Source organism: Perissodus microlepis, chromosome 10, assembly GCF_051167445.1.
Source record: "Perissodus microlepis isolate ML-2025 ecotype Zambia chromosome 10, ASM5116744v1, whole genome shotgun sequence".
Lineage (NCBI taxonomy): Eukaryota > Metazoa > Chordata > Actinopteri > Cichliformes > Cichlidae > Perissodus > Perissodus microlepis.
The window spans coordinates 25,815,714-25,829,003 of NC_140470.1; the positions used below are offsets into that span (position 1 = coordinate 25,815,714).

A 13,290-nucleotide genomic window follows, 5' to 3' on the forward strand; every position below is an offset into this window, starting at 1 on the left:
GAGCTCATCTGGATGGAATTATCAGCACTTTCAGAAGCTCTGTGATATGACATGAATTTATGGATTATGTAAAACTTGTATCATCTGCATTTCAAAGCTTTTAGACTTTACGTGCCTCTTTATCATCCACGGACAAAGAACTTCTAATGGCATAGTGACTGGAATCAAATTAAAACTGTCTTTGTGTTCCTGTGTTTATTTTAGTGGTTAAAAAACCCAGAAATTATTGTTTTTTTGTAATTAAGCTTAAAAGTGTTTGTAAAGTGTTGTTCAAATTTGTGGATTTCAGCTCGATTTAACGGCCACACGGTGAAGCTGAACAGCACAGTTCCATTAAATATTGACAGTTTGGTGGGGCAATAACAGATTTTGCACAGATAAGCAAACCCATATGTGCAGGTACGTATTGTATATCTGTGGTACAGAGAGCAGTGGTTACAGCAGGAAATGCACTACATACACTTAATAACATCACACTGAAAAGAAATGTTGAGTGTCAGTAAACTAAATAATATTACTGACAAAAGACTGAGTGGAGTCTGGAAAGAATGAAGAACTGACATTAGTCACCATCACTCATCTCCTCAGTCCGGCTTTTTCCCTTGCTGCTGATGTGGAACCAGCAAGTGCAGATAACTCTGAGAGGGTGGCTGCTGTCTCAGACTGTAGATAAGTCTAAAAGAATCTGCCAAATTCAAATATACTTGGCAACTCAAGCTAGCACCTAGGCTACAGACAGGCAGCTCTCATTTTAACTTGATTGTACTAGCCTAACAAATGCTCTGTGTTTGTGTAAAAGCATACCAACAGTGGATGTAAATAAGTGTTAACATCCTTTTCTATTAGTGAGATTAGGGACTTATAGTGGGTTCTTAACGAGCATTGTTGTTGTCACATCTAAATGGACTGGTACTTGTTCAGTGCTTTTCTACTCAATTTGAGCCCCCAAAGCGTTTTCTTACCACAAGCCTCATTCACCCATTCATACACACATTAACCTAAGTGGGTTTTTTTTCGTAATGTCCAAACACTCAGACTCCAATGGATGCGTCGAGGGCAACTCGGGGTCCAGTATCTTGCCCAAGGATACTTCAACATGCAGAATGGAGGAGGCACGGATAAGGCCACCGACCTTCTGATTAGTACGTGATCTACTCTACATCCTGAACACACCCATCTAGAAAAATGATATCCAAGTGGCTGAAGATGGAGAATCTGATGTACACAGGTCTTTGATAGTTGAGTGTCACTGTGTTTCATGTGACATGTTTGAATCGTGATCATGATGAAGTAAAGTTTATCACCAGTACTGTCTGGGGCGAACAGCAGCCTCCAGGTCTGGAGAACGAAGCCAAGGCATAAGTGCCAAAAACTGCATTTCCTCTAATGCCCACTCAAAAAGCGAGCGAATCCACATAGAGTCCTGTGTTTAAAACAGCCAATTTCACAGCATTAAAAAGCATATTTACAGCCTCGTACACAAAGCAGTTTGGGCCTCCAGAGTTCCCCCCTTCGTGGCAAGTGTACAGGGGTGCATTTTCTAAAACCCATCCATCTGCATATTGGAGCTGGTGTGCAGATGGATGCTGTGACTGACAGGGGTTCCAACACAGACTGCTGGACTACTCAGAGTCAATTACTGCACCTCTCCACCATGTCTGTGCTGTTGTTGCCTGTTGGAGCATTTTAAAAGGAATTATCTAACAGACTGTGCTGTGTGGTACAAACGATCCAAGGAGTTTCTGCTTCAGTTTTAGTGAGTTAAATTTTTAGTATTTTATTAGTCTGCACTAATTAGCAGATAATGCAACTCAGACACACAGGGCTCTGTGTCTGTGCTGCTGTGTGGGCTGTTTTGAGTTGAACTCTCAGGGGAGAAAGGATGATATGACATATAATAAAAGCTGCAAAAGATGGAGATCAATAAACAAATCAAGGGGGGAAGCACAGCAAGAAGGGAAAAAAAAGAAAGCTATAGGGCGAAAATGTAGACGCAGTAATGACTGGACTTTATGTAAATGTAGGCAGCAGCAAAGAACTCACATCTTGAGAATCAACTTGCAATTATGATGACAAGTCACTTGATCTGTTGCTCTCTTACATAAACTGTACGACGACACAGGCATGCAGTATTTAGCTAAACAGAAGCTGAATCCAAGTAGGAGTACTGCTATAATCTGAACAGTCCATGTACTGACGAGAATTTGATCATAACAAGCCGTAATAGTACATTAGTACAAAATGTCTCCAAGCCAAATGGTGCATGGACCAGAGTGCAACTATGGAGCAAAGCTTGAAAGAGCCAGAATCTAGTTTTATTTAAAGAGCGGACTAAAAAGGCCTTATAATTTTCCTGTGTTTGGCTGCTTTTTCCAGTTCCCCTAAGTCAAAAATAGCCTGTATTATTTTCATAGTGGCTTTGAACCCACCACAGCAGTTAAAGTCCCATATGTTAGCCATTTAGGATTTGTGTATTTTCTCCCTCAAAATGTTAAGCTAAAGTTTTTCTTCCCTTCTGTAGTTCAGCTGACTGATTAAAGTACACGCATGCTGCTTTACAGCCAGACCAGCACATGGATTTGCACTGCTTGCAGTTTCATATAACTGTATGAACTGAATGGCAAGTGCACATCAGCATCTAGCCTGCCTTCAGCCTGCAAACTTGTTGTTTCAGGAACAAAAGGAATAAAGAAATCAAACAGAGGCAATCCACTTTCAGCAAGAGAGAGAAGACTCTGCCATTCTGTCAGATGCTAAAACACTGCACAGCAGTTTGCAATATCATGAGAAAAGGCGATTCAACTCAATAACATAATAATGTAATTTGATCATAAATATATTTTATCCTCAAGTCAGACTAATCGATCAGGAATGCCCAGTAGTACATATTTGGTCACATATTTGGTCAGCGCAGGGCACTGCTGGACGATGCTGAGCTGCAATGCAATAAAAGCCAGTTTAAACTTTTACTGGAAGGCAACCCTGCGTTGGTTTCTCTATAGCCAACAGCACAGAGCATGAAAGGGTTAAAAAAAAGAATAGAAATACCTCAGATCTGTAACTTCACATTCTTGAAGTCATAAATCTGAGGCGGTGTCATTTTCACTTTAATAATCGGGGCTTCTTTTCCCTTCAGATTACCCTGCATCACCTTCTACTTTTTCCAGTTTCAAACTGATCACCATGGATGTGGTGGCTTAATTCAGTAACACAGTCAGAACGGGCACTGCACACTCGACTTGAATTTAAGTCGAGAAAGATCACTACCTGTGTCGACTCCTAAAACTGCATTATAATGCAGTTACATCTTGGAAGGTGGTGTAGCTCTGCATTCTAATGTTTGGCGCGAGCCTCAAAAATGTAATTATCATCGAACTGGAACAGAAACTGGAAATCAATAAATGTAATTAAATTGCTCAGCCCTCAAAGTGTGTGATACTGTCATTACCCCTTCAATATACCCCGGGTCATTCAAATAATGCGATCAATTTATTTGAATTTCTCCTTGTTGCAAGAGGGTACAGCTAAGGCACAGTTGTCTAATTATCTCCCTCTTGGTTCCTTTCTCTTTCCCTCCCCTGCGGAGGCGCGGTAAATTGTGGGGGTGTCAGAATATTTCGGCAGGGTCGTGAATCATATAGAAGAAATGAAAACATCCCAGCGCCGCTCTCTAAACCCACATCAGTGACAGGGTGCCCAAGTGTTTGGATGCTGATTATCTCCAAAAATATTCTGGAAAACTTTCAAAAGCCAGCGCCAAGTGATGCAGTTTAAGGTTCATAGAAACCACAAACATCAGCCAGCGCACGCATTATCCCAACACAGCCCATTAGATCCTCGCGCAGCTTGTTGAAAGTATTTTAAGTAGTTTTTTTTTTCCCCACAGAAATCACAGCATTTGTTTTCCCAGCGGTAAAAATGTAAAGTGCATTTTTTTGGTTGCTGTTTGTGAAGTGCAAAATGTCAAATCCTGTGTTTTAAAAGTTTGGACAGTAATCAATACATCAATGTTTTATATAACTTCAAGTATCAACATCACTATCACACTCAAAAACCACCAGATCATACAAACAAGAAAAACAAAAGCGGAGCTCCTTTGGGGGCACGCCCAGCACCACATGGAGGCCAGCTTAGATTTTATGTACCAAAACCAAAACAAGAAAAATACCATCCAACATACACAGTAATGATCCACCTTCTTCAAATTCTGTCGTCTTATCCACTCAATTTCCCCAGTCCACATTATTTTAGGCTATATACATTATTTTCCTGTGCGTACCCACATTCTTCATGCTCGATTTCCCTAAATTCTGCAAAGACAGGGCTGTTGGCTTCAGCACAACTGTGAAATAAATGTATTATTTAGCCAGACCGAGACTACTGCATGGATAATTCAATACAGTCTCACAGTGCTACATCTATGAACTTTAACCTAATGATGCGTGCTCGGGGAAAAGTGACTTAACAGTCTACCCCAAATAATGTGTCATGGCTGTGTGGCACAAATACAAGGCAAGGAAAGCAAAGGAAGAAAGGAAAGGAGTCAAATGTCAATAAATCGAAACAGGCATAGCCAGATGATAGGCTACTTTTTTAGCACATGAAAAGATTTGCCTTCTGGTTATTTTAACTGTACCTTCAGTCATTTCATCCAGACTCAGTGCCTGTATTGGCTGCAGTTAATCTCAGTAGGGGAGAAGAAAATCCTTGTTTTTTTTATTTTGTTTTTTGCCATAGACAAGAAAAGCATAGACCTGTAGAGCACTGAGAAACAACAGTGCAACTGAGGCCCCGGGTTAGAATAATCATTTTACACCATAATGTACACTAAATTGAATCAAATTATAACATCAAACTATTCTTCCGCTCTCCAAGGACCCCTGGGGGTCCTCAAACTCCTCTTTGAGCACTCAGTTGCAGTGTATGGAATGGGGAGGTGAATGCAGGGAGGAGAGAAGGATGTGGGTGGTGGGAGAGGTGGGGGCTTTGGGGGGGGAAATGGGTCCCCCTCCCGCCCTATATAACCATGGGAGCTCTGGGATTGGATGCTATTGTATACATTGAAAGACTATTCAGTCTACCTCAATGGATGACGAATTTCCTCTCAACCAACGAAATTAAAAAGTACGATCAAATCAGTCTGGGTCTGTGCCGAAGTCGACATCATTTTGCGCATGGAGGTTAGAAAAAAAACAAGCCCCTCGCTACTAAGTTAGAAACTACAGAGTCCTTATTGGCCAGAAAAACAACAAAAACAGAGGCAATGCCTCAGTGTCGACCTATATGACCAGAGCAGGGATGCAAAAACTAAACTCCCGCACGGACACATCAGCACAGCTACTGGTTATGTGCCAAATCCGATCGTGGCACAAGTGGAAATTTGTGCGTGCATCTTATCGATCTATTCGATAGTTTTAAGCACATGCGTACGGAAAACAAATTGAATATTAAGGTAATAAAGAGAAAAAAGGGCAGTAAATCTGTTTCCAGTGGACTAAAACAAAGCGTTCCCGCTAATAGCGATCGGCTCTCCGGACACCCCATCCTCAGTGCGTCACGTCTGACCCAGCAGAACTGAGAAATCCGAGGTGGACTTTTGAATGACAGTATATTCGTCTGCCGTTGACGTTTGCAGCGACTTAAGAGGCTATAAGCAATAAGCTGGCTGCTGACATAAAGGGGACCACAAAAAGCGCCCCACTGCAACACCACCGGTCTCTGGCAGCATCCTTCTCCTCTATTTACCCACAGGGACGAACTCAGGAGCTTAACTTCCACAGCACGCAGCACGTGTGGGGATTTTTATTATTATTATTAAAAATATGTTGTATAACTTAACTTAGGGAGAACAGTCACCCCGAATGAAAGAGACTGGCCGTCTGCACTTCTCTGTGTTGTGCAGGGATATTCAAAACGCACCGAGATACGCGCCTCTCTCAAACTGTATAACCCCAAAACTGAATAAAATGCGCCCTGCTAAGTAATTCATGTCGCTTTCCCTCAGAGAGGGGGAGATGCCTCACTTTTTAGAGAACTTTTGGGATAACTGTGAATTTTGCAGCGCTCGAGCTCCAAACCCAGCGCCACTGTCCGGAGTCAGTGACAAGGATGCCGCCGGTGGGACCAGAGGATGCTGCTCTAGAATCAACACGTCTCGGCCTGCGCTTTCACACAGATTTGCTTTGCCTGCAGCTGGATATTAATCCCCACACAACCTAATATTAGACTAGAACAAGAAATAACTCATCTTACCTGCACAGCCGATGAATAACAATCCCCAGATGAGGTCCCTTATTTGAAGCATTGTAATGTGTCACAGCTATTCTCCTTGAAGAGCAGACGCACTTTAAAACAAGAGAGGTGTCTCTAGTGATGGGGGGGAAACAGTCTTTCCAGGGACAACAACTGATACCAGGCGGATTTTTGGTCCTTCTTGCTACCCGTGTTCGCGCCGCGGCACAACGAGAGTGACAGGCTGAAGCCGTAGCACGCACTCGCGCACGCATGCACTCAATAGATACCAGCACGAATTACTCCGCCCGGTAGGCTATAACCCCCCACACACAGAAAGACACACACGGAGGGGGCGGGCTGAGGTGAATTCAGTAACAAAGTAGTGCGCGGAGCTGTCTGTGCAGACGGCAGATGGTCACCAGAGGCTGTAATTCGGATTACTGAGCTTGCAAACCGGCTAACTATGGTTTAAAACACATAGAGTGACATATTGGTTCTAATTAAAAGTGTTATCCAGACTGCTAGAATAGCTTAATACTAAACGAATGACTGAATTTCCAAATGGTGACGGATAGTTCACAATGACAATATTTTATTCCATTTTATTTTTAAAAAATTAATAATTCTGAGGTGATATTGTTCATATTAATATATTAATATGGTTGGTATACGTGGTGAGTACTGTTGTGAAGCATCTCAATAGCTACTGTTGGACAGTAATAAGCAGACACCCAGGGTGTTTTCTTTTTGTTTGTGGTCAGAAGTTTACATCCACTCATCATGTGCATGACTGTCATGGTAATTTGAGCCTTTCATTTCTTTGAACTGTTCTTTCACCAGGGTGAAATGACTGTACTTTTTCACTCACTGTGGGTGTATACACCACTCTGCATTTAATCATTAGTTACTATTAATCTCTGTCTCTCTTCCACAGCGTCTTTTGTCCTGTCTTCCTCCCATCACCCGCAACCAGTAGCAGCAGATGGCTGCCCCTCCCTTTGCCTGGCTCTGCTGCTCTTCCTGTTAAATGGGGAGTTTTTCCTTCCTGTTGTTGCCGACTGCTTGCTCAAAAGAAGATGTTTGATTGTTTGGGTTTTGTCTCTACTATTATAAGTTCTTTCTTTTAGTAAGTGCTTTATATTGTTCTTACAATATAAAGCACCTTGAGGTGACTGTTGTTGTGATCTGGAGCTTTATAAATAAAATTGAGTTGCACAAGTTAGAATTAATTTTGGCTTTCCTCTAATCCACACAGGGTCAAAAGTATTCATACAGGCTCAAATGTCTACATAGCCTCCCACTAAAAGTTAACAAGTTGCACCTCAAACAGATGGTTTTGAGGGCCATCAACAAGCTTTTTTCACAATTCTAACTGGATATTTGACGACTCTTCTCGGCAGAATGTGTAGAGTTCATTTAAATTGGCTGGCTTCCTTGCTCGCAAGTGCTTTCCTCAAATTTTCAGTAGGATTGAGGTTGGGGGCCTTGTGAAGGCCATCCCAGAAGCCTAATGTTAGCCTACTTTATCCATTCCAAAACCAGTTGCAAAGTCTGTTTGGGATAAGTGTCCTGTCGAAACATCCAGCTCTGTTCAACTTTCAACCCTCCACCTGTGAGATGAAGAATAATTTGAGTGTAGTCATTTTTCATTATTCCATCCCCGTGGTGTAATGCACCAGTACCACTGGCATCAAAACAGCCAGTGTAAAGCTACCATGACCATGCTTGACAGTTGTTAGTGTTCTCAGGCTTGAAACATGCACCTTAGTCCTCCGCCTGTTACTTCTTATCATTGTGGCCAAATAGCTCAGTCTTTGTGTTCAAAGACCACAAAGACTGACCATGAAAACCTTTCTCCAGAAGGCATTCGGTTTCTCCATGCGAGCAGCTGCAAATTTCAGTCGAGCAGGAAGGTGTCAATTCTGGATCAGGGTTTTTTTCTTGATTGGGAACTTCTCAGTCCATGGCAATGTAAAAAACTTGCTTCACTGTGGACACCACTGTTGGTCAAGTTACTTGAAAAAAGTAATCAGTAACTAATTACTGATTACTTCCCCCCAAAAAAGTAATCCCATTACTTTACTGATTACTTATTTTCAAAAGTAATTAATTACTTAGTTACTTAGTTACTTTTTAAAAACACGATTTACAACCTGAATAGGTAATAAAGCGATAGATCTTTCAGCCCAATTCTACTTTTTCTGCATAATCCATCATACAAAATGTAATCAAATGGAAAAGTCTCTTTTTAAAACTTGTTTTATTAGTTTTAATCTTTTAACTTTATGCATCAAGCAAAAATTAAATTATATGCAACATTCTCTGACTGGAAGAAATTTGTTTAACATTTAAACCTATTTTCTGCACATTCCAGCACATTAAATAAAATATTTTTTTTTGTTTACACTCAGTCTTTCAAATAGATGCAAGTAAAACACAGCAGAAAATAAATAAAATCAAAGACTACACTGAAAAAAATAATCAGTGTGATAAACGTAAAAAAATTATTGTAATCGGTTGCACGAAATTAAGTTATGTTTGGTTAACCTTAGTTTTTTATGTTATACCTGCACACATTTTTCTGGTAACATGAACATGACTTTGTTATGTTGTTGTTATGTTTTTCATTCCGGTCAAATATTTATAGAAACCACTTGTTTATCAGACATGAACTTTTTGTGTTAATTGTATTGGACTACTATGTGTTATATTGACAAGATTATTTTATGGTAAGCTTATTTTATTTTATAACAAATTTCTAATATATAATATATAATCTAATATATAATTGAGTGTTCAATAAATAAAACTAAATTAAGGCTGATCTTACTGTATGTACTGTACACTTTCTCTTCAATCAAAGAAATAAGCAAAACATTTTTGAACAATGACCTGTATTTTTGAAAATACTACACAGTTGTAACAATGGACTTTCAATTCAGGCTTCCAAAATATACATGAGTCATATTTGTACAATGCATCTCTTGAAAAACATTCCACAACATTCCTCAAAGTTATCTTCTGTAAGCTGAATTCAACATTGTGGGGCCTTATGACATTGCGCTTATGTAAAAAATAGTTTTTTAAATGTAAGAGCCATAAGGTAATATGGCAACAGGGGTGTAATTATTAAAATGACACAAAGAAGAGACTTAAAATAACATTATAACCCACAGGCACAAAACCAAGACACCTAAACTGATTAGTATTGGCTTGCTTCTATCACTAAACATCACAATCACTAATACTAGATGATGCAATTTGTTTGTAGTGGTGCACCTTGGGAAAAAAATTGCAAACTGATGAAATTGGTGCAAGGCACCATTTCCATTGAGAAAAATGGACATTCAAAGTTTGAATTTTTTTTTAAAAGAGCCATGGCTTGAAAAGTGAAAACTGCAGTAATAAAGGCCCCAAGTTGAAAAGTGCCAGAAAAATAAGTTTCACTATGTACTGCAACTTTACCAGTGCTGGCTTAAAAGAAAGGATGGTACATATTCGAAGAGGTAAACATGTTGTTCCCACATCATAACTGGAAAACTGTTCAATCGTACAGTCTGGTCCTGAAAACCTGGGCCTTCTTTGAAAGGCTGTTCCTTTTGAGCTCCATAACCAGTTTCTATAATACCTCGAAGGTATACTTTTCCAGTGGGTAGGTGAGGTTCAAAGTGTACATTAGTCCAAACAGCATTGCAGCTGCTAGGGTATAGTTATCCAAATCCTGCCAGACTCTCTGGCCTTCACGGACTATCCCGATGTCCTCAGGGCTGCCATTGGCATCTCTTGACTTTATGATGTAAATTCCCATGGTTGTTTCCTTATTAGATCGTTGGATAATGGCTTCATCTGTGGCCTAGAAAATGCAGAATTCCAAAATTTAATTAAACAGAACACTGGTCAAAGAACATTATACCAAATCTTATTTTAATCTGTGTCACTATTCCAAAAAATGTTAACATTAACATATTAGGTGAACAAAAATGGATTTATTACAGCATGTGATTTGAGTCCTCAGAATGCTTAAAAAGGTAATGCATTTCTGAAGTGAAATCTCCATGCAAAGAAGCAGCAGGGCTCGCAAAATCGCTAGCCCGACGTCCCGGGGCTAGTGATTTTTCCAGTCGGGCTACCAAAATCTCTCTCTGCCCTGCCCGTCGGGCTATCATAGGAAAGGAAAAATATGTCAATGCTTTTGCATTCTTTCGGAAATGTAGCTGGGTAATTATGTCATTGGCATCGGTGAGCCACTGTCAATATGTGACATATTGAAATCGCGTTTGAATTTGCGCTTGTTTTTTGCTTTCACTTTGCAATCGCGCGAACTGTTTTATAGAGAGCGACAGCACTGATTGGTGAGTGACGATAATTTGTGCACCAATTCCTCTGACATCGTCTTATCAATCGTTAGCTTACTATGCAAACATGACAAGTGAAATCTCCCGCAGCAAGCTTAAACATGTGAGAGGTTGATCGCGCAGAGAATCGCTGAGCGTTATGTGAGTGCGTGTGTAAAAGCAGCAGGATATATATTTGAGTTCTGCTGAGCCAAATAAGACAGGTCAGGGTGAAGAAGTGACAGCCAAAGAAAAGCTTACCACAAAACCGAAAAGTTATGACAAATCAGACTATAAGGCAAAAAGAAAGTGCAGCTTTATGGTTTCATGGACAAAAGAATTTCTGTGGCTGCAATATGACGAGCTAAATAACCAGGGCTGCACATAAGTGGTCCGCAGGTGCGCATTCGCTGTCAAAATAAAAAACGCGCACCAGATAAGAAGTTGCAACGCGTGTTTGCGTACATAAGATTTTCTGGAGGAGGACAGACATTTGTTTAGAACTCTTAAAGATGTCGAAGAAGCTCCTTTAAGCAATTTGGTGTTCCTCCACCTCCAAAGAAATGTCAGGAGTCTGAACCACAAAAGAAGCGCTTTTGTGGTTCGGACCTCCTGCAACCACTTTTCCGTATTCTCGGGAAAGTGGTTGCAGGAGGTGAGCTGGCTTCAAACAAATGATGAACGCACAGAGATGTGGTGCAGAATGTGCCGTGAAAATCCCACTCTAGCGGACAAAAACAGTGCCTTTTTTATGGACGCAAACGCGCGTTGCAACTTCTTATCTGGTGCGCGTCTTTTATTTTGACAGCGAATGCGCACATGCGGACCACTTATGTGCACCCGTGTAAATAACATAATGTTCTGCCGGGTGTGTTGTTGGTTTTCCCTCTATTTCTGAGTCGACAAGCGCCTTTGTTACTGGGACCAGTCATTTTAAGAAAGGCCCCCATTAGAACCCATGAGAAATGCAAGAAATGCATTATTGCTCAGTCTGCAATATCTTTCCCGGAACAAACACCAATTGCAAATAACATACTAAAAATAAACCTGAGAAATCTGTTTAGAATAGCGTACTATGTTGCAAAGAGTGAACTACCGCTGGCAAAATTTAGCAGTCTTTGCAAACTTCAAAAAGCAAATGCAAATTACCCGTGACTTCAGTGGAAATTTCAAATTCAGGATCTGACACAGACTGATTCATGTCCTACACAGTTCTTACAAGTTCATAGAAATTTCTGTTCAATTAGAACCAAGTATTTGAGTTGATGATTGTAATTTTTATACAATGTTGTAATTTGTGTTTCAACAATTTTTTGATCAATGTTTTGTTTCCGTTACAATATTATACTTTAATGTATAATATTGTAACGGAAACAAAACAGGAAACAAAACATCAATCAAAAAATTGCTCTCTTTTTTATTCGGGCTACTTAAATTTATTTTGGGCTACCAAAAACTGAAGAGTCCCTGCCCGAAGGGCTACCAGGGATTTTGAAATTTTGCGAGCCCTGAGCAGAATACTGTCAGAGCATAGAGAGGTGTTCAACTATGAACTCCACACATAGTTCTAATGCAGGTAAAAGAAAAAAAAAAAAAAAAAAAAAAAACGCACTCATGGTAAATTGTGAAAATCCCAGGTGATTTTCAACATACTCCTGGCATAGAGTGACAAGCAGCATTTTGTTAAAATAATTATTTTCCCTAAAGTGTATACACAAATTAATTTTTTTCTTACCTGGGCCGTGGGCTCCAGAATGTTCTGAAGTCTTCTTCCTATTTGTCCTCCTCGCCTTTTGAAGACCTTCATTAGTTTGTCAGATAGCACATCTATCTGCGAGAGTAATCTGGACTGCAGTGGCATGGTGGTAATGCGCTTAAACTCTGCATTTATCTAAAAAGAGAAGTTGTCACATAAAAATGCTGTCAAAATCTCAAATCTCACAAGGTTACATCCACACAAAGTTGTTATTTTTTGTCATATTACTATTTATTAGCTATGGGTCCCATGCTGCTGAGCAGTTCCATAGTTGCCCTTACTTCCATACCACCCAAAGCCTGTTTGCAACCACAGCAGTTGCCTCCTTCTGGCCATTTTGCAGTTCTGCCAAATGACCCAGAAACTACATCTATTATTGTCATATACACATCAAGGTCTTTCATTAATACTTAGTTAAATTAGTTAATTTGACCTTTCCAGAAAATTTACCTTACAGAATGTGAGATAACATATGCAAATCTTCACTAGTAAATAAAATAATGTTATTAAAACCTTAACTGTAACACCTGTACGTAACAGCGCTAGAGAATTGTTCTGAAGCAACACCAATCTGCCCTTCAGCAGGGATAAGCACCATATATCGATACAGAAAAAATAAATTTAACATATTTATATCGTCATTATTTTTATCTCTTTAAGCCCTCCTCTCAGTCTCTCTATAAATCAGTTAAAATAATTTGTTGGGTTTTTGTGTGTCTTTAACATGTTATCAGTACATTACATTCACTGCCCCAGAACATGAAATAAAGCCCCACGTCATGCACTTCCTCTCCTAATGAGTACTGCATAGGTGTCATGCTCTAAATCAGGGGTGTCCAATCCCAGTCCTCGTGAGCTACCGTCCTGCAGGTTTTAGATGCATCCTTGTTTTGACACACCTGAATCAAATGAATGGCTTGTTATCAGGCCTTTGCCAAACTTGATGGCATGCTGAAGAGGTAATCA

The 13,290-nt window shown here is 40.0% G+C and overlaps 1 protein-coding gene across 5 annotated transcripts in view; it reads right to left on the reverse strand.

The window, feature by feature from the left end:
• Nucleotides 1-6,522, reverse strand: part of ncam1a (neural cell adhesion molecule 1a) — a 261,649-nt gene extending 255,127 nt beyond the window's left edge. The window contains exon 1 of one of the 5 annotated variants that reach the window (XM_084940841.1): nt 6,253-6,522. In XM_084940841.1, coding sequence (XP_084796967.1) covers nt 6,253-6,304 — 52 coding nt within the window. In that variant the 5' untranslated portion in view covers nt 6,305-6,522. The remainder of the gene's footprint in view (nt 1-6,252) is intronic. The other 4 variants (XM_084940836.1, XM_084940837.1, XM_084940839.1 and 1 more) reach the window with 4 other exon arrangements.
• Nucleotides 6,523-13,290: the final 6,768 nt, after the last annotated feature.